This window comes from Galendromus occidentalis, unplaced genomic scaffold (genome assembly GCF_000255335.2).
Source record: "Galendromus occidentalis unplaced genomic scaffold, Mocc_1.1 scf7180000076500, whole genome shotgun sequence".
Classification (NCBI taxonomy): domain Eukaryota; kingdom Metazoa; phylum Arthropoda; class Arachnida; order Mesostigmata; family Phytoseiidae; genus Galendromus; species Galendromus occidentalis.
Genome location: NW_003804489.1, coordinates 244,935 through 272,646, shown reverse-complemented (window position 1 = coordinate 272,646; position 27,712 = coordinate 244,935). Strand labels below are relative to the sequence as shown.

Genomic DNA, 27,712 nt, shown 5'->3' with positions numbered 1-27,712 from the left:
CGACCGCTCGACAAAGTTCAAGGAATTTATTCCTCAGCTACGAATCTCTATCAGATGATGATTAGGATTATTCGTTCAGAAGAATATCCGTGTCGGATACTCAGCAGAATATTCCCAAATAAGATACGAATGAATGAAGATCCTCTCTCTGTGGAATATAATCCGAATCGGAGAAGGCACAGGAGCGAGGATCCCTTCTCGCTAATCGTAATGTCTCGAGCAATCTGTGCGCCCTATCTCCATGTGGATGTGATTTGTTCGATTATTTTCCAGGAGGCGTCTATCATCCTTTGTTGACTCCCGTAGTCCCAAACCTGCTCAGCCATATGATGCGGAACACCGACATGTCGATGGTATATGCCTGCGAGGAGAAAAAGGTGGGGCTGAGGATCCGGAAAGGGACCAGGCGATTGCATTCTGACAAGGAGACCACAACATTTAGCTCCCACAAACTGCGAACCTGTTGCGTGGTTGACTCGCTCAGTCGCCAGATTGACGATCCTGGAATGGCCGAACGAGGCCTCTAAACTGTTGAGAGACACATGGAAGTTCCACAGGAACGAGAGCCAACTGTGCGAGCGAGTGAACTTCGAATCGACGAATCCTGCGGAAGCGTGCATTTCACTTTATTGGATTCTGCGGAGGAGAACTCGGAGCCCGGACGCTCATCTCATTCCTTCAGTCTCGTTTGCACCTCCCTCCGTGGATATTATCATCGTGAGTATTGGAGCCGCTACCGAACTGACCTGGTTCGACACCGTAAATCTTCACCTCGAACTCGTCTACGTTGCGAGCTAGCCAACAAGTCCACATGTTCAGCATGAGCTTAGTGTTGGCGTATAATTGGTCGACCGACGGGTAACGACTCCGGTTCAAGGGTAAGTCTGGAAGACGGTGGCCGTTTCGATAATGGGATCAATCCATCGTTCTGGATTTTCCCCCGCATGCTTTCGGATTTATCATGACGAGAGAATCGTCGGGGCCCCGTACGCAGGCTCGAAATCGGATTATGATCAGAATAACACCGACACTCAATCGTTCAGGCAGACAGAAGCTCGAGAGCTTCAACATTCGACCTGCCTGCCGCATCGGCAACACGTCCTGCGTCGGGGGAGCCCGACAGCGCACTCGTGCAAGAGACCGTTGACGGTCCGTGAGAGAAGTCATCAGCTACCTGCGTGCTGCGTGAACCTCTCTTCTGATGGGAAACACTCATGTCAGTCAGAAATGAATTGAGGGAAACTCACCGTCGAGATCCACCCATCCGCGACGATGTCGGTCAGAAGAAACGTTGATGATTTTAGAGCATGAGCTCCCCGAAACGAGACAACCTGATGTCGGGGGAAAAGTGTCAGTCCTGGTCCTTTTCTGGTGGATCGTCTGCTGAAGCGCACAGACGTCGACGTACCCGACTCCATGAGAAGACCCGTGAGGTAGAAGGGCCCAAGGTAGTTTGTGGCAAAAGTCACTTCGAGACCCTCCGAGGTGAGACTTCTTTGCGGAGGTGGTAGTATGGCTGCATTGTTTATCAGTACATTTATTTTCATCTCCGCGGACTTGAGACGCTCAACCAACGCTTTTATCGACGACAGAAGACTCAAGTCGGCCTGGGTGAGAGAAACAAAGCAAAATATGTCAATTCATCGGGTCCGTCAGCTCTACTCGACCTCACCATGAGATACGAGGAGGCAGGGCAGATCGGCCGGACACGGATCCGGAACGCATGTTCATGACAAGGTTTTCACAAGCCCTGTCTGGGAGATGGACGCTGCGGAGAAAAGTTGAAGAGAGATCGAAAACTCTTACAGTCTCGAATTGGAGCATTCCCTCCGATCCAGGAACGCTCTCTGCGATCGTCTTGATAGCATGGCGAGCTTTCTGCTGACAACGGCAGACCAGGATGATCCGCGCTCCCGATCGGGCGAGATCACGAGCAGTCTCGAACCCCAACCCTGTAAGGGAAGTGTTTTGGGGGTCGTTTTCGACTGAGCCTGGAGAATCTCCTTGAAATCCGATTTATCATCGCAGGCTCGCGGAGAAGCAACAGATGGGATACGTATGTCGTTTCATCAGCCATTCACAGAAAAAAGTATCGCACCGACAAGCGTGAGACGTTTCGATTGCTGTCGGAGCCTTAAGACGATCGGAGAAATCTCGCGAGCCTTTCGAGTTTTCAACGATTCGCTAGTCGGTCTCGCTAATATCCAAGCAACGAGGTAATTAGTGGAAGTTACGAAATTCTCAACTCAGCTAGCAGGGATTCGTAAAACTTTTAATAGATACACAGACAGCGGAGCGGTGGCTTGACGTGCGAGCTGCCGATAGAAAACCTCAGCATACTTCCTCAGTGGCTGTTCATTAAAAATGTCCGATACTCTGAGAGCTTGTTCAGCGTCGATATTAGCAGCGATGCGTCGAAAACAATGGCAAGAGCCGCGGCTTCCGCAACGATGAGCTCGTATGTGGTTATGCGCTGAATTAAAATTTAACCGATTGATTAACGGATCGATCGAGTTTCTAGGAGTTCCAAATGATGCCCCAATTCCGAAGAGGAGAACGGTTGCATCGCTTCTAGACTGATCTGATGTCCTGTTCAACAGAGGAATCCTCCGGGAAAATCCCGGAGGACACGCTGTCAGAAGAAATTCAGCGAGAGGAAATGTCAGTAACCATGTGGATCGAGGGAATACTGTCAAGACGAAAAGAAACCTCGCGCGTCAACCAAACACTCCGAGGCCCAGACTCGAGCCAGAATGTATAATACTACTGGAGCCGAAAGTTCGCGGAACACACAATAACTCACCGGTGTTGGCACCCGTTATCAAGACGGTCGTGTTTGCCATCGTCTTCTGCGCGACCGTGGCTCAGAAACGGCTCCATGCGAAGGCGCCTGGTGCCAGAGGGCGCCACTGGCAAGGACACCGGTCTTCGACATTCGCACGAATGATCACGTAATATTCTAGGAGTTTTCTCCCCGGGATGAAGGATCACAGTATTTTTTTCGAAATAAGACGGACAGAAGATATTCCTATCGGGAATAGAAAAATGAATGTAGATGGCTCAGCTCCCTCGACAAATTCGAAAGTAGGATCGCCGAACATTGCTTGGGTTTCCGATTCGCAGCAACGATTTCATAAATCTGCAAAGAAAAGAGACCGTGGAAGGTGCCTAGAAAAAATGACACCGGTATGCCAGAGATCGGAATGGATCTACCCACGCTCGTGTGACTCGCTCACTCGTTGGGTGATCTTTTATTTAATAAAACTGATACATTGTCCGACCGGACGGCTCGGCCTACCGATTTGAGTGATGTCGTGATGTTTAATTCATGCCTTCGTTTGTCGGCCCGTCATTCCGTAGGCATTGCCTGCATAGAGACACTTGCTCATGACTTTTCTTCTGCAGGCATTGGCTCCTACACTTCCTGCCTCATCAAGCGCGATTATGTTGCAGCGGATTATCATGAATGTTTTTGGTCTTGTCAACTCCACTCACAACGTCCGTGACGACAACTTGATACCTCCGTGAGTATTTCCAGCGGCCTGGGAAAAAAATCTGCGACGTTTCCCATGGGACGACTTTATTATTCTCGCCAGTCGGCCACATTCGTCGCTCCTGATTCGAGCGATGACGGTTTTCTCGCGAATCGGCTTTTTCTCGAAGGGATTCCGTCAAAATCTTGTCCCCTCCATCCCGAGTCGTTTTCGATGCAACCAACCGTCGGATAGATGGCGTATTTTCAGACGGTTCGACTCCTCTACTATTCTCACTGAAATCAGTCGAACAGAATTTTGTACCCCGATCTAATATGGAAATGCCACCACGAAGGCACCCGTTTTTCGCTATCGCTTGACGTAGCGGCTAAACAGTCATAGTGGCCATCAGAAGTCCTTCATCGGATAAGCAAGAGGACGGCTCGGATTAACAGCGCGGCACAACGGGAACAAATGACGCTATTACGCAATGTTTTTTCAGGCGGAATGTCTGACCAGATGGCTTTCTTTCTGGCTTGTGCGCAGCCGATTCCACCGTCAGACGCTTGATGCTCCTGGTGTGATCTGCTGCACGTAGGCTTTGCCGAAGAAGCAGCTAGTACGAGCATCTTTTGAATGTTCCAGTTTTCGGAGGAGAGAGATTCGTGATGACCTGAAAAGGGCCCTTCATGAGCGCAGGCATGACTCGGTTGTCCCGAATTGACGTATTCCGAAAGGGAGAGAGGCCTCTAGGTTGCTATAAGCTCTCTGTGACCTGTCCTGAGTTTTTTTTGGTGAATCGATCGTGGGCGAACCACCCGTACAGCGCAGGATTCCCCGCCCCAGAATTTATTGTCACGAATTACGAATTTTAAATACAGCCGGGGACACAGGGAATGTGGCGTCGTATTCCCTAAGAAGGAAACAGTGACTTTTGAAACAGAAAAATATTAAAGATGGAAAATGTCAGATGTGACAGCCCGTTGACGCGATGCGAGCCGGGAGAGCAATCCGTGATCTCCCTATCGTCTGGTGGTCTGTCGAATCTCACCTGTCTCTCTCAGGGATCGCGACCGCGTGGAGAGAATATGATTTTTTTCGTATACTGAGAGCATCCGTACCGGCGCCGGCGTTCCTTTGCCGATCCGCTCTCGATAACGAGGAGATTGACATTCGACATGAGTTTCAGTGTCTTTTGCGCTAGCGTGCCGCTTAACCAGCGAGTTTATACAATGGCATCGGAGACTTCTCTTACGCATAAGTCTCTCTCAGCGGCGTGCAGAGGGGGGCGGATCGGGCGGTCCGACTCGTCGATCTCCACACCCGTCGCCATCATCGCGCCGATATTCATCTGGATCTGGGCACTGGGAATTCCGTGGAGCTCCTGTTCAGAGGACGAGAAGGAACTCCCACCGCTCCCATGGCGATACAGATGATAGCGAGCTCTCTGTGGATTAATGCCAACCGTGGGTCATAACAGATATCGTCTCCTCCATAATAGATAGCTAGAAGTTGGCCTTGCTATGAGACTGAAACCAATAAAGCTCGGTCGGTGGACTACGGCGAGCCGAGCTCACAATCGCGGCTCCGAGTGAGTAAGTTGCTTGATCGGCCGCTCGCCTGATTCGTGGGTTTTCCCTTCATTTCCGCACGGAATCCACTCAGATTAGGGACAAGATTACGCTGATGCCATATTGCATTCTGCCACCGGCGCCCGAGCGATCGTTACCTGCAGGCAGGCTTATCTCCAGATCGAAAACCCACGATTATTGTGGGACATTGCAAACGCCAGCTGTTTCCTTGTGATTGGTGAGGAATGAGCAGCAGCGAGTGCGGGATGACACGGCGGAGCCTTGAGGGCCATGATTGGACTTGGAAGAAAGACGCAGATTCGCATAATCCGATGCATATTCTGTTGAGAAGAGCTTCAGTCAGAGAAAAACACCGTGTCTATTTCTCCGAGATACTACGATCGAGCTCCATCCTCCCCGCGTCTACGAGGGACTTCGAGGACTGAGGTCCTTATTTCTCGGAGCTTTGGAGAGATCGAAGGGAAACTCTCGTAAATGTTCACTTGCTAGCTCCGTGGGCTCCGAATAGAGTCGTCGGGATCGCTATCGGAGTTCAGGCTCCCCTCCACTCGACGGAAAGCAGATTTCAAGTAGGTATCCTCAGCGGTATCTAAACAAATTTCCTCAAAGTTTGAGATAGCGCCGAGATGGAGCGGTTTCTCGCGTGACGACCGGATGATTCGTCATAATTCTTCAAGAACATCGCTGTCGATCGACGACGACATCCGTTCGCAATCTCAGTTCCGTTATGCGTGCGATTAACTTGGAGACTTCGTTGCTCCGAGTTCGTCAAATCAAACAGATCGAGCACCGACCCGCGCGCCCTGACTCGGGACCGTTGCATCCATCAAGGAACTCGATTCGGGGCTGTGATCATGCGTCTGCCGGAAAGAGTTTCGGGGTGAAGGAGCTCCTACGGCACTTCGATTCGTTCCTCCGTCTGCCAGGGGGCGATTCCAAAGGAGACAGCCAAGGGAGGTTCCTCAGATTCCTCCGGGCGGGAGAACTCCGCACGGATCTGGAGATCCAGAAACGCTCCGGCACGGAGCGAGCGCGGGAATCGTTTCCCGGAGTAACTCGAATTCCAAGAGCTCAGGTTCCTGACCGATGTATGTACACGATATGATTTTCTATCCGTATTCTAACCGTTCTCTCCAGGAGAGGGTCTTCCGGTCAGCCTGACAGGGGATTCGAAGTCCGGGAGTTCGGAATCTGTGTCGAGGACTGCGACTCGCGTCTGGAAAATCGCGTACGATTCCATGATTCTCCGTTGAGTGGCGGAAAAAAGCATGGTGTTCGCTTCGGTAAAGAGGTCTCTTTGTAATTTTCTGTCGTTGCTGCTGCCGCCGCCGCGCTGCCGTCGTCGTCGCTGTTCCCTGATCCTGCTCCTTCCTGTTCACTATACACTCAAAGCCTCATCGCCCCCTTGAAAATTGTTAACGACCTTGCCCTGCTACAGCTCGACCGGCAGCATCGGAGCAAACTCGTCTAAAGCCCAGTCATCAGTATAATAAAGAAGAGAGAAGAAGCACCACTACTGGTAGCTGCACGGACAGAGGCTATTCCGAGCTCCCCCGATCGCCTGCTAGCCGAGGTTCGGCCTTCGGCTCCACTTCGGGCCTCGGCTGGCAGCAAGTCGACTGGTCGGCCACCAAATCTATATCTAAGTGTCTTCAAAAGAGAAAAAGACGGAGCGAGGACATCGACACACGATTCCCCTATCCCATTTACAGGGTTCGGTCGCGATGCTCCCGATGCATCTCGAATCCTTGTCTCGCGCGAAAAGACGGGCGAGTGTACGGAGATGTACGCCTACGGTTGTTGCCGACGCAAATGGCGAAGTGTCCTTGAGTAAATATACTTCTCGCAGCAACGCATCGCTTCGTTCTGATCGTTCTCTGCTTTCACCTCGGCCTCTTCCATGTAACGCATTAGAGCCTCTCGATGGACTCGGATGACGCAGTTACCGGCGAGCCGTCCGATCCTTGCTGGACCCGCAGTTTTCCCCTCCCCGTCTTGAATGAACCTATGTGAATGGTGAGTCCGAAAGTATTCGGACATCCTTTCTGAAAGTGTGCAGTGGAAAAAGAGCGTTTTTTAAGGTCACGACGAACTTTTGAACCTCGCCGTGATCTCTTTCCTCCCATTCGCCCGAATTTTCCCGGAGCATTCCTCTCTCCCAGCAGCTGCTCATGAGGGAGAAGATCCCTGTCCGGTGACCGAAAGAGGTAGTCGATCTGAAACGGGGAGTCGGGGTTTTCTGAGGAAATTACGTTAAAAATAGATCACGAAACACTTGGCGCTGTAGTCGAGCGAACGGATGGGCGAATTAAACGAAGATCGCTGTAATCAGCGGCCCGCTGCCCTCAAACGTCATCGAAATGTTCTCTTACAGCGCGCTCCTTATCGAAATTGACTGGAAAACACAAATACGATCGCCTCGAGCCGACCGGAGTGGTCCGCCATCGGGAATGAACGCCGGTTGGATGCTGAAGCCTTCCGGTACAGGACCTCGTTCTATGTTAGGACCGCAGACCTCCGAGTTCGCCCCGCGACCCGTCCAGAGCCCTGTCAGCGATGAAGAGGACAGGGACACGAGGACGCTTCATCTCCGAATTCCGATTCCCGGCGTGCTCCCGATGATTTTTCCCCCTCTCCCAGTACGTTCTCTGGAGTCACCCTTGGACGGTAATGCCGAGTCCATTGTTCCGCCGCAGCATCGCCCGCTACACCACGCTTTGGAGTTCAACTTCCGGTCTCTCCCATGCCCAGATCCTCGTCTCGCTCTTGGCGAATCCTCATAGCGCATTGTGCGTTTTTTTTTATCCTCAGCTCTGGGCGGACCTTCATGTATCATTTCTGAAACGAAAAGCTCTTTCTCAAGCGGGGAGCTGCGCTCTCGCGTGAGTTGCGGAAAGCAACGAGGAGCAGCAGCAAAACGGGCGAACAAGAAACGATATAAACACAATGGGAAATAAGCAAATAAACAAACAAAGACAAACGCGATGCCCCGGGAAGACAGAGCAGCGACCTACCGACCGACAGAATCACTCTGTAAGGATGAAACGGAGAGTAAACAAAGACGCCCTGAAGTCTCGGAACAACGTCGGGGAGCGCGTCTTGAATGCGAACGGTGTATTCGAAAGAGCAGATCGGCAGTATCGATTCGACTCTTGCCGCAAAAAGCTTCGAGGAACCGAGAAAACAGCCGGAGACGGAGGAACAACGAAGATATAGTTTCGCGCGTGCTGGATTCGGGACGCAATGGTCCTAGGGCAGAGCTTTTGAGCTTTCGTATTTATGTTGAACAGCCCGCGGGAGGAGAGTCCAATTAAAAAGATGCATCCGCTTTCCTTGAGAGCCTTCGAGCCCGAGTGGGGCGAGAGAGAGAGAGAGACACCGCCGCTCAACGTTGCCGACAACGACGGCGAGCTCGACAGAGATGACTACGGCCGAGCCCCTGATAGGGTCGACAACCACGAGTGAAGGACAGATAGAGAGATCCAAAGTGGGATCGGGGTCAAAGGCTCCTCGAATCGGCCGCGGCGCCCGCGGCTCGTGCAATCAATGCTAAATTGGCCGGAGAGATGCCCCTCGAGCCAGTGAAGCGGGCTGTGGATCGAGATTCGCCAAGCGTTAATGAGGGGAAGGCGGCACGACGTTGTTCGAAAGTTCAGAGGTTCAGTCCCGGAGGCGTGAAGATACAACACAGTGTTACGAGTGTGATGACAAAGCCGGTGGCGATGCAAGTCAAACGAGAGCTACACACGACTGAAGCTCCGTCCTCTTCGCAGAGTCGCGAAGTCGGAAAAAATCACGGAGCAGAGCCGTACGATCGAGACATCTCCGGACTGCATCGGTGAAGAATTCAAGTCGCAGAGGTAGTCCCCAATACACGACCATTATATCGGCTGGGGGTTCCGTAGTGGGAAGAAAATCCCTTTCTTCGGTTCTGAATGTATCTCCTCGCGTCATCACCAGGAGTTTCGGGGGGTACGTTTTGTGATTTTCGATTCCCGAGGGACAACTCTCGGCTTCTCGACCGTTCGAGAATTGTCCAACTGACTGAGCCTCTCGGATACGAAGGTACGTCCCAATCTACAAAATTCCGTTTATTGAAATCTGCATACCGCACCGGGAGAAACACGAGCTCGGAGGCGCAGCACGGCGGGAGCTGCGATTCGAGTCCATTGACGCCACAGCGATTGGGGTCAGCGGGAACCAAAAATAAAGGAACACATAATCTATCTGTCGCTCTCCCGGAGTTTTCTCCAACATCGGAGAGCTCGAGCGAATCGTCCTTTGTGGTTGCTAGAGCACTTCAAGAGTGTTCCGTCTTCGAGCGAACGTTGTTAGCGCGGCTGAGCTGGGGCCGCCAACTTGGTCGGCAACGACGAACTCGGCTTGCAACTTCGTCGATGGCCTGCTGGCGAAAAGAAGAAGTTCACTCTCGTAAAGCATCTACTACTGCGGAGAGTCTCTCATTAGTGGAAGATCCAGCGACCACTAATTCAACCAGCTCGCCAGCGTAACGCTCTGACCGCTTGCACGCTCAGCTGGCGTTCTCGCGACAGCCTGAAGGGTCGTGTCGCGCGCACGCTGTCGCAGCTAGATATACGCCGGGTTTTGAATTGCGCTCAGCTGGCGCGGTTTTTCGGCTCCGGCCGGAACCGAGGAGACACAGACGGAGTTGCGGTAACCAGAAACTATCCTTTTCCGTCATTCCAGGATGCTTCTTGATGGTGCGATTTTTCAAGCCCGAGAAGTCCACGGGGTATCAGATGATTCTCAAAAAGTTGTCCTCGTATAAAAACAATGTATTTCGCTTTTGAAGCGACTTAGTCCCATAGGGACTCCGTTGGCCCAGGGCGGAACAAAAAACTCGTGTTTAGAAGGACTCACTATCGAAGCGGGGATATGGCTTGCGCAGGGAACGAGACGCGGAAGCACGGTCAGACAAGTAGAAAGAGAAAACCAAGCTCGATGGAGAAGCGTTGGTGACGTTTAAAGCCTGCGGCATCCCCCTTATCCGGGCTGTTATCTGCGTTGGCGGCCGCGGCCTTATTAGTAGAGCACGACCCCACCCGTCATCAGACGATCGAGAACAGTGCTCCGACCGATCGAAATCGTTATTGCCTGTTCTCGAACGTTCCTCCCCTCTCTCTATTCGCAAGCGGAGTGCAGCATGTCCCTCATGCCGCCGCGGGTCACGAATTGATTCTGCCGGACTTTCGCTGTGATGTCCGAGTTTACTCGTCATGTGTCGACTTACAAATCTCCGGGGGCGGATGTCCAACGAATCGTCGTCGTCGGGAGTCGGGAGGCCTCAGAAACGATCGAGGAAAGCGATCGATGCTTCTTCAGTCGTAGCGATTGTTTTCCCCGTCGAGGAAATCCGTATGAAAATTCTCTCGAGCCGCAACGTAGTCGAGATGGCATGCTTTCTTGGGGTCTAATAGCTAGCAGCGTCTGCAACAGCCGGAAAGTTTCAGTGATTTCCGCACGAAGGAATTTCGGAAATAATTCTCCCGGAAATCCGAAGTCGGATTCCGTATTAAGAGTTGCATCTTCAAGGCTCTGGGATGAGTTTCTAATTCATTTCCGCTGCTATCGAATCCTCGCCTCCACCGCCGTCGCCGACAGCGGGACCGGGGTCATGTTGTCAGCGAATTCAGTCGAGCCGGCCGCGAGCACGCAGAGATGGGGAGATGGAAAAATGAAATTCCTGCACGGATGGGAGCAGTGATGATTTTTCCCCAAATCGAATCGTAAGCCACATACCGGAGTAAATTAGGCCAATACTTATCGGAGGCTCGACGCGAGAAGACCGACAGACGCTGCATCGAATAATATATATGTATCTCTGCGAGATGACCGAGCGATGCAGCGCCCAGAGCTTCCGACACGTAGGGAAAAAGACAGAGCCCATCTCTCCTTGGGACGGGAGGAACGATGCCCATGGCAGCATGCCTGAATCGCGCTGTATCACAACTTCCATTCTTCGGTCCCCCGTCGCAGATATATCTCTCCCCGCGCAGCATGTAGTCGACCCTTAGTGTTCGAAAGAATCCTCCTGCCCGGATTCTATTGGTCCTCCCCGTCTCCCCTTTCTCCCTTTGAAGATCCTTCGCCGACCTCAGTCCTTGTGATTCCATTCGCCAGGTATCCTTCATAGTTGCCGTGGGTTTCTCCGTGGATTTCAATGTGGGGAACGGGTGTTTGGGATTCAGAATTTTCATCGGTTGGTCGGTCAGGGCTCTTCTCAGGAAACTCTTGCATCTACCGGGGAAGTATAGCTATTGGATGAGAGCTACGTCCGGTTCCTGAACTAGACACGAGAGCGGACTCTCGCGGGAACTTTCCGCCCGTACGCTCTCGAGGTGACCCGACTCGTTGCTTGAGTGGCCGGCTTACCCAAAAACTTTGAGACCTCTCGCGAAGAGTCTGCGCATTGTGCTCGGTAAGCGGTGACGAAGCCCAGCAGCGCCCCAGGGTCAGATCACAGAAGGATGGTGAGAGCAATTTCTGCTGGGGCCTAGTACGAAAATGCAGAGAGCATAAATCGTTGCCTGGGTGGCTTGTGGGACAAATAGAGGGTTCAGTTGCCCCTTTCGGAGAGAGCGAACTCAGCTCGCAACAAGCGTGGTCGAGTTACACAGCCGGAAAAACTGTTTTCTGCTTTTTTCAGACGTCGTGCTCGTTGCTCGGCAATTCGAGATGCGGAGGGAGGCGAGACTCTTGCGCACATACACAGATGTCACGGACGCCCGCCCTGTGACTGACAGCACGAGCGCATTCACCTTCCATTCGAGGTTCAAGGTATCCGGAGGGAAGGAAATCAGGGCAGCAATCCGGAAGAGAAGGTCTAGAGGACGGGTAAATCGTCCCACGGGAATTTCTTAGCGTCTCACGGTCAAATCCGACGTAGGGCGATATATAACTGAGGCGCACCCGATCATGACTGGAAGGCTATAATAGGAAGGTATACAGGACGTGACCCGGGATCTATCCAAGAATGAGATCGAGACTCAATCGCTTCGGGGAGACAATGTCGACACACATTGCCCGCCTAAAAGTCCGGCCAAGCCACGGTCTAGAAATCATACTAGATCTTCGAGAATCGAGGAACTCCTCATCGAGGGAACCCTTCTACATGAGTTGAAGCGATATTCGTTGAAAAAGAGAAATTCCCTCTCGGGGTCGAGGCAGAAGAAGAGGCGAAGAAATGTGCCGAGCGGGCCCGTCTTGTTTTTATATGGCCCCAATACTATAACAGAGGCCGTGGGGAGGCGCGTCATCATTTCCAGCTCTTGAGACGCTGAAAATCTGACTTGGCCCCCCGCAAGGGAAAAAGCTGGTCCGCCTCTGATCCTTAGATCACGGTTCCCGGTCTTGCCCAGGATGACGATGGGAATAGGAATCGCGGATGATCGCTTTCAATCTCCTCAAACCTGCGGAGATCGCGTGCTGAAGAGGGAATTTTGATTTGGTCGTGCTGTACAGTACCCGAAACACTCGTGCGCCATGTCCTCAAGGAATCTCGGCGGGATCCATTTCCTCTACCCATGTAGCACATTGGGAGGGCTCGGAAAAAAAGCTCCAAATACAATGAGCTCGGGGGGCTTCGTGCGGAGCGCTGGATAAGCGGGCGAGATTACATTATGCATCTAACCTGGCCTGGTTGGCTCGACTGTCAACCTGAACGACGCTGCCATAGGCTTCGCGCGCATTGAGTTATCCCTCAGTCTTTTAAAGGAGTACGGCGGGATTCTCCGTGCGATCAACTCCATGATTCCTCTGACAGGCTGGACGCTCGTTTTCCTGAAAACTGGAATTTGAAGGGAAGAGGAAAGGAATGGGCAGGGAAACTTGTTGGAGAATCTGACTTCTGATCATTATACGATGGTGGGACGATTCTCAAGGGACGCCTCTGTCTCCTCAGGCGCCTATCGGGTTTTGACTGAACTGCGCATGCGCTGGTCACGAGTTTTGGGCGAGGGAAAAGGAGACCAGGAGCTGAACGAAACAAAAACGTGTTTTCAACGTGCTGCTCGATTATGCGGCTTAAGTCAGTCAGCAGAGCCTCAAATGATGTTTCTCAGCATTCTGCTTACTTAGGGATGTCGATGAGGAATCAGTGTAGCGGAATATTTCGAACCGAAAGACGTTCGAAGAAGAGATCTCAGCAGCGTTGGTGTGACTGCACAGAATCAGATTCTACACCAGCCGACACATGCTGAAGTGACAGGTGCATCCCGCCTCGGCGGTCTCAATGTGATTTTCTCTTGCCAGTTGGATCGTTCTTATCGAATTTTTCGGGACTGTCCTGCCGACGTGCGATACCAGCAAGCGCAGGACCCCTGAGAGCCATGATAATGTCATGATTCCGTGGTAATCCTAATCATCGCGAGTATGTGTCACCGGGCCGCAGGGAGACGACGCTCGGCGTCCTGAGTCTCGTCGTCACCATCCGCTTGCCCGGGAAAACTCCGTCATGGAGTCAGAGAGCATCATGAGCTCTGAATCTAGTTCGAGTTCAGAGACGAGACCCATGGTGCATCATGGCCAATATCTTCCGCTCACGCAAAAATACGTTCTCGACCTTGTGCTCGCGACATACGTTCTGTATGTCGGCCTCCTGTGGATACCACTAAACGATGTAATGATGACTAAGAGCTGCTATTTCGAGCTGAAGTACAACGCCTCCATCTGTGAGTCTTTGACGAACAACTCGGCCTTCCTAAATGAAGTACATCGGGTCACGAAGTATTATGGTCTGGCTTCCAACATTGTAGCCTCATTACCAGGTAGGTTGCTAAGAAAATGTCTTATGGCTAGCGCTTCGTCATGACCGGACATTTTGATTGTACAAGACCTCTTCGGACTCCTTCGGAAAGTTGACATTAAGACTTGACTGTTCTCCACGGTGACATGGAAGAAATTCCAATTCACGGACCATGATATATCATGTACCTGAGCCTATGGAATAGGTCTGAGCAGTGCAACTAGAATCGGGATGTCCGGTTTCATCGAAGCTCCGTTCATGGCCCCTGGCTCGACTCCAGAACCGTGTGATCCTTCTTCCCAGAAGCTCTTTGGAGAAAAGGTTCCAATATTCCCAATCATTCCAGCGGCCATGAGCACCATCATCGCGAGCAATTTCATGACGCGTTCCGGAATGAAAGTTCCGGTCATTTGCGCGATTGTTTGCACTGTAATAACTTGTGCATTGCAACTATACTCATTCGTGCACATGAGCCTGCCGCTCGTGTTCAACGTTATATTCCAAATTCCACAAGCGATAGGAGGTGAGGTCCTGTTCTGAAGCCACTTTCGTTCCTACAGGTATGCAGTCAGCGTAGTGTATACTACTAATTTCATTCCAGGCGGACAGTTGGTTGTGATGACCGCTGTCCAAACTCGTATAGCTCTGACGACATCAGCGGAAGATCGCAAGTACAGGTACTTCTTGCTCAGGTATCTGTTGCTGCTGTCGAATCTCATCGCTGTCGCCATTGGAACGCCTCTGTACAAGCATCACGGGCCATTCAGCCTCGCCGTTCTTCTAATCGGAAGCTTGCTGTTTTCTCTAATACTCATTGTTTTCGTTTTCCGAGATCTGGGTGAGATAGCTCTGTTCGATGGCCGATGAAAGGAACTGAGCGAGACATGGAACAAATCAATGGAGGTCACAGAAAACTGATCTTCCCGACTCAAAATCCAGGTGTCTATTCGAACGAGAGCGTCTGCACAGCTCTAGCGAATTCCGCGGACTTCAGTACTCTCCGTAAAGGACTCGACTGCTTGGAGCAGGCTCGGCCGGGTCATGCACGAGCTCAAATATATTTCATGCTGATCTCGTTGACGATTGCGAACATCCCTTACGCAGGTAATGTCGACGGAGAAAGAAAGAATCTGCATTCTTGGAGAATCGTTGCCGTTCTTGGTTGCCTCATGACTGACGACAACACCCTCCTCCACCACAGGAACTGACAATCTTGAGCAGCTCTACGTAAACAGGCTCTACGGCTGGGACTCGTATTTTTTCGCCAAAGTTTCATCATACAGCATTATTGCATTGATGGTAGCGACTCCGATCGTGTTTTTCTTGTTCACAAGGGTCATGCATCTCTCCGATCCTAAACTCATGATGGTATCGTATTTTGCGTACACTGGAAAACTGATCTGCAAGTCGCTGATGTTCTTCGGCAAGTTCATGTTCTGGATACGTAAGTGTTTGTTGCGACACTCTGGAACGATTCCGGAGCGTCCTCACCGCAACAAATCAGACGCTCTCATATTGAGTTTCTATGATGAATGAGATATGATCGATACTCCCTGACCTAGAACACTTCTCAGAACTCGCGCTGGGGAGCTTGCTAGCTATTGGAACTACGGCCGCAAGCTCTCACTTGACCCGACTGTTGGCCCCATCGGAAACCGCAGTTGTATTCGGCTTGAGCTCGTCCTTCGAGCGGGTCGTCCCTCTCTTCGTCGACATAGGTTTCTCAGCGATATACGCGGAAACTATCGCTACCTTCCCAGGCTTAGTATTCATTTTCGAGGCATCGATATTCGTGCTCCCCGTGATATTTGCAGGGTAAGAATCTTAGATCATCGAAGCGTTTGAGCAGAACATCGGGATATCAATCTTCAAAAAAATAGATTCAAGTCCCGACAAGCTCTCGATAGGTCTCATTTTTCCTCGTTTCCCTTGAAGATTTTCCGCTTATTGGCTGCGATCGGAAGGGTTCCCCGATTACGCAACACTCAGTGAGGGGGAAGATCCTCAATCCCCGCAGCGGCGGCGAAGAAATCAATCTCTGAGCGAATGAATGTAAAAGAACAACCCTCACGCCTTGCTCGGTTCTTCTCATCACCTCATGACTCTCCATGTGCCGAGTCTTTCAATGTCTCTCCATGCTCAGTCGCTTTGAGATCAGAGGTCAGCGACGGTGAGACAATTTTGCGTGCGAGTCGTCAACCAGAGCTACAAGCGTAAAGCGCTGGCAGAGCATATCTAGGAATTTCTGATATGTTCATACATATATCGAGAAAATACAGTCGTAACATCCGGGGGTTGTGATTGCTGCTTTCGAACATGGGCAGCCTTTATTTAAACCCGATTTTTTAATAAATAAGGCGACAAAAAATCTCATGATGTGGCTGTGATATGGTGGCGAGAAAAATGTGCCGTCTCACGGGGAAGACACAGCTAATCAGGATTATCATCGACAGGCACCAACCTCCATGGAATCTTGCGGACGCCCGTAGCAATAAATAAAATGCAATAAATAGAAGCGAGTCTTGCTCGCCTTCTGATCTGAACACGCTGAGCGACGATATATCTGATCGCCGTCTTATCAGACGTCAGGTCGTTGCGACCACTTTTAGAGTTCAGACGCACCAGCCAGAGCTCATCGTCGCTCCTCACTTCCGTTCACTCATTTGTAGCTTTCGGCGGCGGCCTGGGCTTAAGCTCTGAATTCGAAGAGTTGGGGCAATTTGTCAACTTCCTTAGCGATACTGGCGCTAGGCGTCTTGTGTTTTCTTCGTTTGCTTTTCCCTTCATTGGAATGTTTCTTCATGGCCGAGACTTGTGTCGCGCTGTGCGCTGTCTGCGTGGTGAGGGCCTCTTCGAAAGCACACTGAAACTTGGGACAAGAGGTCGGGTCCTTCTTCCCGTCTTGCGCTGCCTTCTTCATGCGGTTCTTGAAAGACTCGTTGATGTGCGGGTTGTGCAAGATGTTCGTAATCAGCCTGCCGAGGAGAATTCCGTTAGGGGAGATTGCAGATCAATTCTGAACGCTGACTTCATTCCGGAAACGGGATTGTGCCGATACGAGGCTGCTTTCTGACTTTCGGCATCTTCGAACCAAAGCATTCCTTGAAGTCATCATCCCGCCCAAAATCAACGGTGACATTTGGCCTTGTATATCGATTTCGATAAAAGCCACCGTCTATTTCAGGCTCTCTGTCTTGCGCGTGGCTTGCTCGCGCTTCGACACGTACGCGTGCCGTGCTCTGAAACACACGATTAAGTGGAGACGTCGCACATTCAGCTGACAGCGATCAGAACAGAAGCCGACGGAACGACCCCCCAACTGGGCTAAGTCGAACTATGAACCGATTGCGGAAATAAATCGATCAGGACACGGGGAATGTCGTTGAAGCGATGTTGATCCGAGACTCAATCACATTTCCTCGGCACCGAGCCTACGAGATGCCGGAGCCCACGCCACGGCACGTCGACTGGGATCTGATAGCTGGGTCAGATTAGCGCGTGGCAGGGCAGGCAATGTTTCGCTCCCGATGGTCGTTGCTTCGTTCGCGTTATTCGAGTGATGAAAATTCACATGTCTCAATGAGCTCTCAATATTATTCCTCGTTCTCTTCTACAGCAACGAAAAGCATAATCAGCGGAATCGACCGGAGTATCCGAGGGAACGCTCCGAGCGAGCGGTTGCGTCAAGCCCCGCGTGGAGTACGAATCTGATAGGAGATATTCCGAAGTCGATCCGTCGGAGTGTCCTTGGCTCGATAGATCGAAATCGGGGCAGGTCTGGAAATGCTCTCCGTGACTTCCAAGCCGCGTCTCTGCGAGCTACCAACGTATGACATCGATCCAAGAGTCGCATTGTCAGAAAATCGGTCCTGAAGCCAATTATGGAAGAGCCTTGTTCTCACCCGTCCGGTCGCGACCGATTGCTCATGAAATCCGCATCGGGGATTTTGTCCCACGAACCAATGAGTTTCAGCCGTCTCTCGTAAGGCAAGTGGAAAAATATCGGCTTCTCATATTTCCTTGAAGACTCCTGGGGGGGGGGGGAGAAGACGGAAATTCCTTCCGGGGAATCCCGGCTTGCCAGTGGCAATAATCTCCATATACCATCGTTCTCCCTTTTTTGAGATTCGCTCAAACCTGGGTGAGGAAAAATTCTCGAGTTGATACTCACATGGCGGTAACTTCACGTTCCAATCGCTTCGACTTCTTGAAATCGTTCAAGGCGGCGAAGTCGCAGGCAAGTTTCTCCACGCAATGATTTTGAGCGCTTAGCAATCCCGAGCATCTCATGTATCTGCGGTCAATGTTGCGTTTTGATGCGGTCTGCTGAGCTGTTCTATGATCGTACATCAGGAACACGTAATTTCGGTATTCGATCACAATTATTGCACTAACCGGGCGATCATCCTCTGTCGCATTTTCTCAAGGTCACCCTGCTTACCAACCAGGTCTCGTTTCCCCCGTTGTACCACAGGTGTCCCTGCTTTGAGAAAAATCCCTAATTAATTCGAAAGGGTCAGCAACCTCTGCGATGCTTATGGAGCTGTAAGGCTCCACTGGGCTTTCGGTCGCAACTATTGCAAAGATTGCTCGTCGGTGAAATATTTCCGTTCCCCCGTACGATGTTGTGGCATGCCTCGCATGAGCATACGCGAAGCTATATCGAGCCCCGCGTACAAATTCTATTGATGAGAAGCGATTGAGGTTGATATTTGCATGCGAAGTAGAACTCGGAATCGCGATGTAGAACGGATGTTATTTTGGTTCATTACCTCCCGGAGGAGTCGGTGTCAGACGCTTTTTCGAGAATACTCCGATCGAACTTAGTCAAGGCCCGAGTCCGTGTGGCAAGCACTCTAACCAAGCAAGCGAGCCAGCCAACATCCGAATGTCAGAATCGTGAGGGCTCTTAGAGTGTGGTTTCGCATTTCGACTGGTGGCCCACCGGCGAGACGGGTGAATGAGCGAAGGGGAGAGTGAATGAAGGAACCACGGAATGACCAATGCGTGGATATGGGATCAATCAATAACGCCTATCTAGGACGCGGATCTGGGTCGGTGGACGAGCCTAAACGCTCTTTGGGCTATGCCCGCGATTACACGTGACAGCGCGACACGAAAGAGCCTATTGATCCTCGTGAGTCGATTCGTTCTGTGTCAAATGTTAGTACGGAATTCAGGTGGTAATTCGGCTATGATCGTTCGCGGAGGGCGGTCGGGCTTTCAACAATAACGATCGCTGCGATACAAAATCCCTAATGTCTCAATCAGACCACCGCTCGGGTCCGCTCCCGCCGATGTCTCCCACGAGATCCGGGAGCATCCATGCAAAGGCTCCGATTGTAGAAGCGGACCGCGAGGAAGACGTCTGAATGGAATTTGGCCACTGCACTTGAACGAATCGCCAGAAATAAGGGCGGGATGCAGCTCTACTGGGAGCCACCCATTCATCAGATCGAGGGTCCATCAGAAAGAAGTAGGGTACAGTTGGTCTGAAAACCCGTTTCTGATGATTCTGAGCGGAGTCATGTAAACATGCGCACCGGACCTCGAGTCTCCGCTCGGTTTCCGCGTTTCAGTGTCCATGCTTCGCGGAGGGCATGATTACAAAAGGACAGGCAGGAAGTCACGCTTCCCCATATTTTTGGCTTCTTTCATGTAATTCAGGAACGGGGTTTCCTGGAGGGTCCTGTCCTTCTATTTAAGTATATTTCTATAACGTGTTCCTGGGGAGCGAAGAAGGAACGGGAGTCAACTTACCTCTAGCAGCCAGTAGGCTCGCTGCCGCCATCTGCGTAGGGAGGGTTAAAGGTGCCATCAGCATCCCGACCAAGGGAGCGAAAACGAAAGGCAACGATGCTAGGAGGATGTCACTTCCAACCCCTGAGAAAGTAGTGGAGGAGCTCTCTCGATGAGATAAAGAGACGACGACTATCAAAAATCAGAATACTGGAAAAGTCGCGACCCAACTCACCACTGAATAGACCCTTGCGTTCCGCATTTGAGCTCTCGTAGGCCTGCAGATCATAGGCATCACTGGCCCAATGTCTCCTTATCGGGGGTCTCCGTTTTTGTCTCAGGGTGGCCGGTACGGGGGAACGCCGGGGAGGGGGATACGCGATGGAACCCACGCGTCTCGTGAATACCTCCATGGATGGGTATCCCGAATAATCTGCGACATTAGGTCTCCTCTTCATAAGTCAACTCGAACTTCGATAGATCGTCGATATCGAAGAAGCTACTCCTTCCGAGTCTTCCCTCATCAATCGAATTTAAGGGTTAGTAATGCGTTGACTGTTATGCGGTTGGCGATATGTGCCACTCTAACGCTTTCCGAATGCGAAACTAGTCCGAAACTTGCGGGGAGCTCGAGTCGTGACACTAAAGTGCATTCAAGTATCTTACCGTCGTAATCCCGCGGCTGATTTGAACGCACGCAAGCGAAGGCAACGGCTAAAACTATTATCCTGAGAGTCAACGGGTAGCTCTCCATGATGAGGGCTGTGGGACGGTTCGATATATTCGATAAAGATCGAGATATTCGGCCAAACTAAGGAACGTCGATGTGAACAGCAGCAGGACAGCTCCACGAATGCTCAACACTGCGAGCGCCGAAGATTATTCTGACTCCTTCAAGCACACCCTCACATGCGACGCCCTTTAGGCGTCGAGCTGTAACGCTCTTTGTCCGATGCGTTTCAATCATCCGGGAGAAAGTGATTCTCGGACCACTGCGCGCCAGTAGCCGCACAGGGCGACACCCCCGTCTTCAGCGGCCGGAAGAGATGACTGGACATTTTCTCTGTCACGACGCAATCAGTGACAGATCGCTTGGTTCACCCAGGATTCCAGTGTCGGGAACCGATCCAGTTCAGCGTTTGATATCGATTTTCACGCTTTTCAGCACGCTCCTTCTAGCAAACGGTCATGGTAATTCATCGATCCCTAATGATAAACATATTAGGGTACTCTTACTTCGAAGGCGGATTCACCGCATATGTCGGAGTCTTCTTCAATATTCCTGCAGCCTCTTAGTTGTGCGGAGAAGCGGGGTCCGGAGCGTCTGTGAATCAAGGCTTTCCATCCCCTAGGGTACCAAGTTGGGTAGCTCCCTTATATCTATCCCCACAGTCGTAAAGGATGTACTCGACCGATTCCTTGTGGACACCTCGTTTCATGCACGTGCTGTCCGCATCCGGCGTGAGCCGAAGCTTCTTGCCTGCGAGCCTCTCGCTCTCGCAAGGATTTTTTCAATTAACTTCTCGTACACATCGAACATTTCTGGATCCTCTGCTCGTTTCGATATTACAGTGTCCGTCAAATTTCACCCTTCGATGAGGTGTCTGTGGAAAGCCGTGATCGCCCCCTCTTATCGTTTGCTAGGCGGAGTTCGTGCAATGAGCTCATACTGGCTCCTTTTCCGCGCGGACCGGCTTGTGGACCCTTCGAGCCATCGACATGAATGCTCGGATCTTGGTTGTGGCTCCGGATAACGAGACGTGCCGATAATCTTCGCGTTCCGTGCACGGAGGTTCTACTCTTGACGTCCGGCCGAGTCGTCCGTATCGCGACGGGCAATACTTTCTCAAGAAATGAATAAGTAATCAGCCCCTAGCTACGCAACGCCATGCCACGGGACCTCCGCGGCAAATGCAGCCATGTCGGTGATCAGGACGACTGTTTCATAATTACCTCTCGATTCATCGTCGACCTGATATTGTTATCGCAGAGAAGCGCACGGAATAACATGATAGGGAACGAAGGAACATGATAGAATGCGAAGGAACATGATAGAATGCGAAGGAACATGAAACTTATGCGATGCTGACTTGCAAGCTCTGGAAGACAACAAGTTCCCGGTATGGCAGGAATGAAATCTATTGGAACACTCGATCCTCTGATCACCCCGATCATGGTTCCGAGGCGATTCGAGCCTCCGTAGGTATTTAGGGTAGCTCGCACGGTAGGCTGCTGCGTCGTCATTCGAATCGTAAGATTGTCGCCGGAGCAGTCGTGATATCATCTGAAGATATTCTGGAGAGCTCTGCGTTCGATCTCGGAGCTATCGGCTCATCGGGTGATGCAAAGCGAGCGGTCCTCATAGTTTCGCAGACTCGGGCGGTCGGGATACCATGAATGACAACATGACTCTCATGCGATGCTGACTCGCGAGCTCCAGGAGTAGATGAGCTTCTGAGGCTGGAGGGAATGTCACTCATTCGTACGCTCTCGATCCTCTGATCACCCCGATCATGTTCACTCAGAAGGCTGCTACGTCGTCTTTCGAATCGCGCCTTGGCGGAACGGTCGGGGCATCATGTGGAGAGAGCTAGTGGGGAGGAGAAACATCCAGCGAACACCAGGGAAAAACTTGCCAAATTTCCTGAACGACTTGAGAACTATGCGATTGATCGCGGGGAAAATTGCTTCTTACGCTAGCAGGAATGATTCTGCATCGTCACGAGGTAGTTTGAAGTCCTTTAACACGCTAATAACTCCGATTCTTGTTTCAGCGACGGACCGACACTACTACTTTATTCTATGGGGGGGTAGCCCGGTGACTCGATTCGAAGCTCTGAGTCGGAACATTGCTGGGCTTCAGCTCGTCTCGATAACATCAAGTCGAGTCCGAAATGACATCTTAATCCGACCAGATGTGGAACTTTGAATATCTTGCCGATTGGGGGAACGAGGAGATGAATCTTTGCTTTGATGTCCCGTGGAGGGTGAGATGGGCAATGTAGACGCTGGATTGGGATGTAACTCGATTTTATGCTCATTTCCCGATAAAATAATTCTCGCGATTTGATGAGCTCAGTCATCAACTTGAGTCGTTCCACTCCTTAACTTCATTCCGAGGGCGCGTAAGCAGACGTCTAGGATATTATTCCGCGGATTCCACCAGAAAAAGTCTTCCGCGCCTGGATTGACAACTGGTCCGGCGTGCTGGCGATGGGCGGTACTAGCGAGCAAATCGTGAGCGATCTTCGACGTAAAAGGGAAGTTCCAGGCCCCTATTCTTTCCGCGCGGGACCCTCCGGAGTTCTCGACTCTGCTCGGGACCGTCCGCGACGTCATTCCGTACTAGCCGATAGCTTTGCTGGGAAAAAATATGTTCCGTGTTTTTCATCGCATGAGCCCGCTCAGTGTATTCATGTAGTAGGAAATTCTGACGCCTTACTGCCGGCCGATACCTGCTCTTGTAAGCTATGTCGGCTATATTCTCCAAGGACAATATGTTCAATTATTTTCACCAGGCTCCGGAGCCCCCAGAACGGCCAGGACCCCCTTCCGGGAACCTCTTCTGGTTCTGGGCAAACGACGTTCGACTTCGATAATGGGGTCTCCCGTAGGCGGAATCGATGCGGTAATCAATGTAGCATGGAGGTCATGTACGCCAATATAATCAACAATAATCATTGGATATCATTGAGCCGTTTCACAGGACGCTGGTAGTATCCAGATTGCGCGTCGACCTGACGATCGGTCCTCCTTTCGAATTCAACTCGTCGGAAGGAATGTCGGGAGTCCGGGACGATGGGTGAGCCGGATGTTCGGGGGACAGACCTTAGTTCCCGGACCCTTGAGCGGGCGACATATGAGAGTTTGCAGCGATTCGGAGACGCCAGCCAATGTGAATGGCCCGGTAGGCCGATCTGTCATAGATATCGTCATCACGTCACTCGATAGAAAAGGAGGAAAAACACCTTCTTCTCGGACGGGAAGTAGGTAAGTTCGATCCGGATAATGGCCCTCATCAGGATGAAGGCGACGGTCGAACGGACTCGGAGGAATTCTGCGGCAAGATGCACACGAGACCCTGGCCTGTAGACACAGCCAGACTTCTATAGTCTCGACGATGAATTGGAGGGGCACGTCATGCGAAGATTTTGGGAGGATCGTTTGCAGGGAGAACTTTAGAACAGGCGTTGAGCACTCGAGAAAATAAGGAAAACTGAACCGTGCTCCGATCATGAGCCTTGGCTAGCACGCGAAAGATCTTCCCACCTTGTGACCCCAGCGAAGGGCAGACCGGAGTTGGGACAGCACTACGCACGAGGGTGGGAATAATACGGCAGAAGGATTAGACGTCTCGAGATTAGACGAGCGGGAGTGCAGCGCAAGGAACGATGGGGAACTCACAGGCGGGAGAGAGTCGAGAAGGACATGCACAGGTTGATAAGAACGGGATTTTGAAGCCCTGTACATAATGGAAGCGCAACTGAAGCGGACTCTAGCCGAGGGGCACACGCGTCTGAGTGAGAGACAATCAGGAGGACATCCGATGCCAGACAGAAAAGAGCCAACCGGCTGGACGGAACGTTTCCGCTAGAGGAGGTCGTGAGGAAAATGCCCTACGGCAATTCGAGTAGGGCGACTGGAGTTGACAGAATCTCGAACCGGCCAACCGATCAGTGGCCGACCAACCACTGAGGGTGGTGGCTGTCCAACCGGTGTCTCGTGGAGGGGTTGCTACCCCAGGATCGGAGGACCGCTCTTCAGGTCCAGTTGTCTACAGGAAGGGAACTCTTGTTCCTGCTGTCCATTTGGAAGAAAATCGCTCTGATGAGCTGCGCCTTCGAAACGCTCACGGGGGAAACACTGAGACCGTCAGCCGACGAGGCAAAAGTGGAAGTCGGGTCCGTAGGGGTCCGTCGGCGGCAGACTGAGCAGATGGCACTCAATCTTCTCGAAGACTTTTGCGGCACCAGAAACTTTTATCATACATCCAGGACGAAAAACGCTTAGAATCAAGCTCCGGAGAGGTGGACGCCTCAAAAGGCAAGATCAATTTTTCGGGGGAGGGAAGAGAATACGAGAGATGTCTTACCTTGACGTCCTGTTCAGGGCTCGTTAAGGACTTGATAAGACGATTGGGGATGGTGACTGTGGAAGCCGGGGAACTGCGGCAGATTTTCAGGGCGGCGGCGCTCGCCTTGTCCGATCTGAGCATGGCATCTGTGGCCTTGTGCGGACTGCAAGTTTTTCGGGCGCTATCGAATTCCCCCGGAGCCACCGTCCTCGAAGCGCTTTTTCGGAAGGCACCAGAACAGATTCCTTCCTGTCCAGATGAATGAAATCCCTCGCCGCGAGACAGTACTTGGCGAGCTTGCTCGCTGCGAAAATTCGGACTTGGCGCCTCGCAACCGAAATCGGTGGCAACGATAGCCTCGATGAACGACAAGTGCTCCCGGTTAGAAGGGGGATATAGGCGGTTTCCTGAAGTGTGCGGTTTCCTGAAGGAGGAATGCTCGGGGTTCTGGGACAGGAGAGTTCCTTCGCGCGAAATGCATCTCAGACAGACGGGCACACAGACGAAGCGCTCCATATATGTATATAAGAGGAATCAACGAACATCTCAGGACGACTCTCATGGATAGTCTCGCAATCCTGAATAGCAGGAATGACGGCACGCTCGGAAGGTGAGACGTCTTGTTTCAGAAGTCGCTCGATCATGCCTCCGAAGAGGAAGGAGTCAACGAACAAACTTCTCCAATCTTAATTCGGCATCGAGTTCTCGAGGAGCCGCCGGGAGATATCTTCGTGACAGGCACCAACGGGAATGGACCGGTTCCGGAATCGACACTGGAGAGTGGACCGACACCGGGTCCCTGGCGGATCACGCGTATTTCGAATGTCTATGAAATGCGCTCTCGTGAAAACTTGTGGATGGGCTCACGTATTGATGGAAATTGTTCATATCATCTATCAGGGGGCACAGACTATCGAGGGATTCTTTCGGGAACCGATTCCCTTCAGGGAAGGTTGTGGGAGACCTTGAGGAACTCGTCAAAATACGACAGTTTATTACTGGGATTATCTCCACAGGATCCCTATATGTGAACACCACTTATTATTTTCAAAGCATTTACACCGGTGAGCTCTCCGACACGTTAACCTCTCTGACAAGACAGTGGTCTTTGGTGTTGGGCTTGCAGAAAACCGTGAAGTTCGAAGTTCTTAAGCCGTGGAGCGACCGAAAAGATAATAAGATCGTTCGAGTGTTCACACTTCCGGCGTCATGGGTATGTTCGCGGAACTCGCTACGGGTTCAGAGAAAGTCGCTGGAGATTCAGGGAGAGTGGAACCTTGGACTGCCGGGGGAACGCTCATGTCCCCTTGCTGATCAGGCGGTGCGGAAAACTCCACCGCGGGTGCTTGTGTATCTTGCAGATCTCCGGCTCCCGTGGGACCGACCATTGGCGGCAAGGAATACATGCCGTCCGGGTTGGTCAGTCCTGCGTTATCGTGGGTTGTTGATCCGATTCCGGGCAGGTCGGGAGTTGTGTGCAGTGCCTCCGTCACGGCCGCGGTTGGCTGCTCTGAATCTTTTGGAACATCAGGTAGGCTCGCAGGTGGGTTCGCTTCTGGAACCGAGCTCATCTGGTCAACATTGGGGACTTCGTCCATATGTGTCGTTTCCGCTGCCGAATTTGTCTTTGGCAGCTCAGGCTGCGTCGGTTCGGTGCTCATCACCGGCGACGCTGGCAACGCCGCCGTTACAAGTGATTCTGCTATGGAAGAGCCCCGTGTGCTGGTGGTGTTGCTCGGCTTCGAACTGTTGCTCGTCTCGTTCAGGACGATCGGGATAATGATGCATAGAGCGACTATGATCAGCGCTGCCGAGCCCAGGCAGAAGATCTTAGTGCGTGAGAGCCCTGGAATGATGTAAACGGGATTCGTTAGGACTATCTTCGTTCCTAATATAATAATTTATATCGACTCGAGGGCGCCCGTATCTTGCCTGCTCGAACTGAGCTGGACCCGCAGCCTGGCCCATAAACGAAGACATGCCGGATGCTTTGTGGACGAGGGTGTGTATGCGTATGTCCGCTCTCATTAAACCAATCCATGAGATCCACGTGGGATAGGGACTCACGCCCCCAACGGACTGCTTCTATTCATTCAGTTTCGAGTCACCAGACTTCTTTGTCTCGAACTTCGCCTCGTGGGAACTTGGAAGTCTATCGATGACAGAGTTTTGCTCGCAAGAGGCTCGTCGCAAACACCCTTTTGATGAAATACTCGTTGCAAACACCCTCCTGATGGAATCCGAGGTTGAAGAATTCGCTTCCTAGCGACTGGACGGAGCGTTCTCACTTTTCCCCTGATTCCGATGCTTCCTGAGGCGTTTTCACGAAACTCTTGCGAATTTGAGCAGTTTGAGTTTGTCATATCCGATCATACCCTCCGCGATTATTTCCCTTCGCGTACAGAGGAAATTCGCTTCTGACGGCCTTTCTTTGCGGTTCCCGAGGAGTTCCTCATGATCGGGTCCGGAACTGAATATGAGAAGGCGATTATGCTTGACGACCATTTTAGGATTTTAAACGACTGAATGGTAGGTCAGTTCGGAAACTAACGATCTACAGTGGCGGTCAAAATAATAGAGCCACCTAAAAACTTCTTCTTCTTTTTTCGGAGGTCCGTAACTTTTCAGAAAATCGACCGAATCGGACTTTTTTTTTCAGATTGACGAGAAGTGGATGGGCTTCCCAATGAACACGTCACTTCAGACATTTGAATACGTTTTGAGGGGGTTACACCCGTTTCAAATTCGCTCATTTTCGAAATTTCCAATGTCATTTTAAAACCCTCATAAGTCGGGACGAGGGTATCGCATAGGCTCGGTGTGGTCGGCATCTTGTAGCGCGGGAAAAGAGCTGTCGATTCGTATATCTACTTTGAAAAATCCGTTCACCTGGAACTGGGAAAAAATTCGTCTGCTATTTAGAAGTAACGGTCAAAAAAATAGAGCCACCCTCCATAATAGCGCTGGAGGGCGAAAATTCGTCTCTCTGATACTTGCATCGGAAAGCTCGCCTTCCTCACAGCGGAATAGCTCTTTTATTTTCCGTAATCGGACCAGTTTTCGAGGAGTC

General features: G+C 51.5%; 4 protein-coding genes across 4 annotated transcripts in view; 2 read left to right on the top strand and 2 right to left on the bottom strand.

Moving 5' to 3' along the window:
• Window positions 1-233: 233 nt before the first annotated feature.
• On the bottom strand, window positions 234-13,415 carry LOC100900244 (retinol dehydrogenase 12-like). The gene is made up of 7 exons (XM_003739355.2): window positions 13,334-13,415; window positions 2,804-2,863; window positions 1,807-1,952; window positions 1,409-1,607; window positions 747-884; window positions 461-604; window positions 234-361 (listed from the first exon to the last, which is right to left on the bottom strand). The coding sequence occupies exons 1-7, from the start codon at window positions 13,413-13,415 to the stop codon at window positions 234-236; spliced, it is 897 nt and encodes a 298-aa protein (XP_003739403.2).
• Window positions 13,074-15,037, top strand: LOC100900100 (uncharacterized). Its single transcript, XM_003739354.2, has 4 exons — window positions 13,074-13,851; window positions 14,176-14,352; window positions 14,431-14,667; window positions 14,769-15,037. Exons 1-4 carry the CDS (start codon window positions 13,539-13,541, stop codon window positions 15,035-15,037), a joined length of 996 nt encoding a protein of 331 aa, XP_003739402.2. The 5' UTR covers window positions 13,074-13,538.
• A 128-nt stretch (window positions 15,038-15,165) lies between these two features.
• Window positions 15,166-16,115, top strand: LOC100907697 (uncharacterized). The gene is made up of 3 exons (XM_003739324.1): window positions 15,166-15,273; window positions 15,404-15,644; window positions 15,765-16,115. Exons 1-3 carry the CDS (start codon window positions 15,168-15,170, stop codon window positions 15,877-15,879), a joined length of 462 nt encoding a protein of 153 aa, XP_003739372.1. The 5' UTR covers window positions 15,166-15,167; the 3' UTR covers window positions 15,880-16,115.
• A 9,720-nt stretch (window positions 16,116-25,835) lies between these two features.
• Window positions 25,836-27,712, bottom strand: part of LOC100899820 (sodium-dependent proline transporter) — a 23,532-nt gene continuing 21,655 nt past the window's right edge. The window contains exon 14 of the mRNA XM_018642049.2: window positions 25,836-26,488. Within this exon, the coding sequence (XP_018497565.1) occupies window positions 25,836-26,488 (653 nt within the window). The remainder of the gene's footprint in view (window positions 26,489-27,712) is intronic.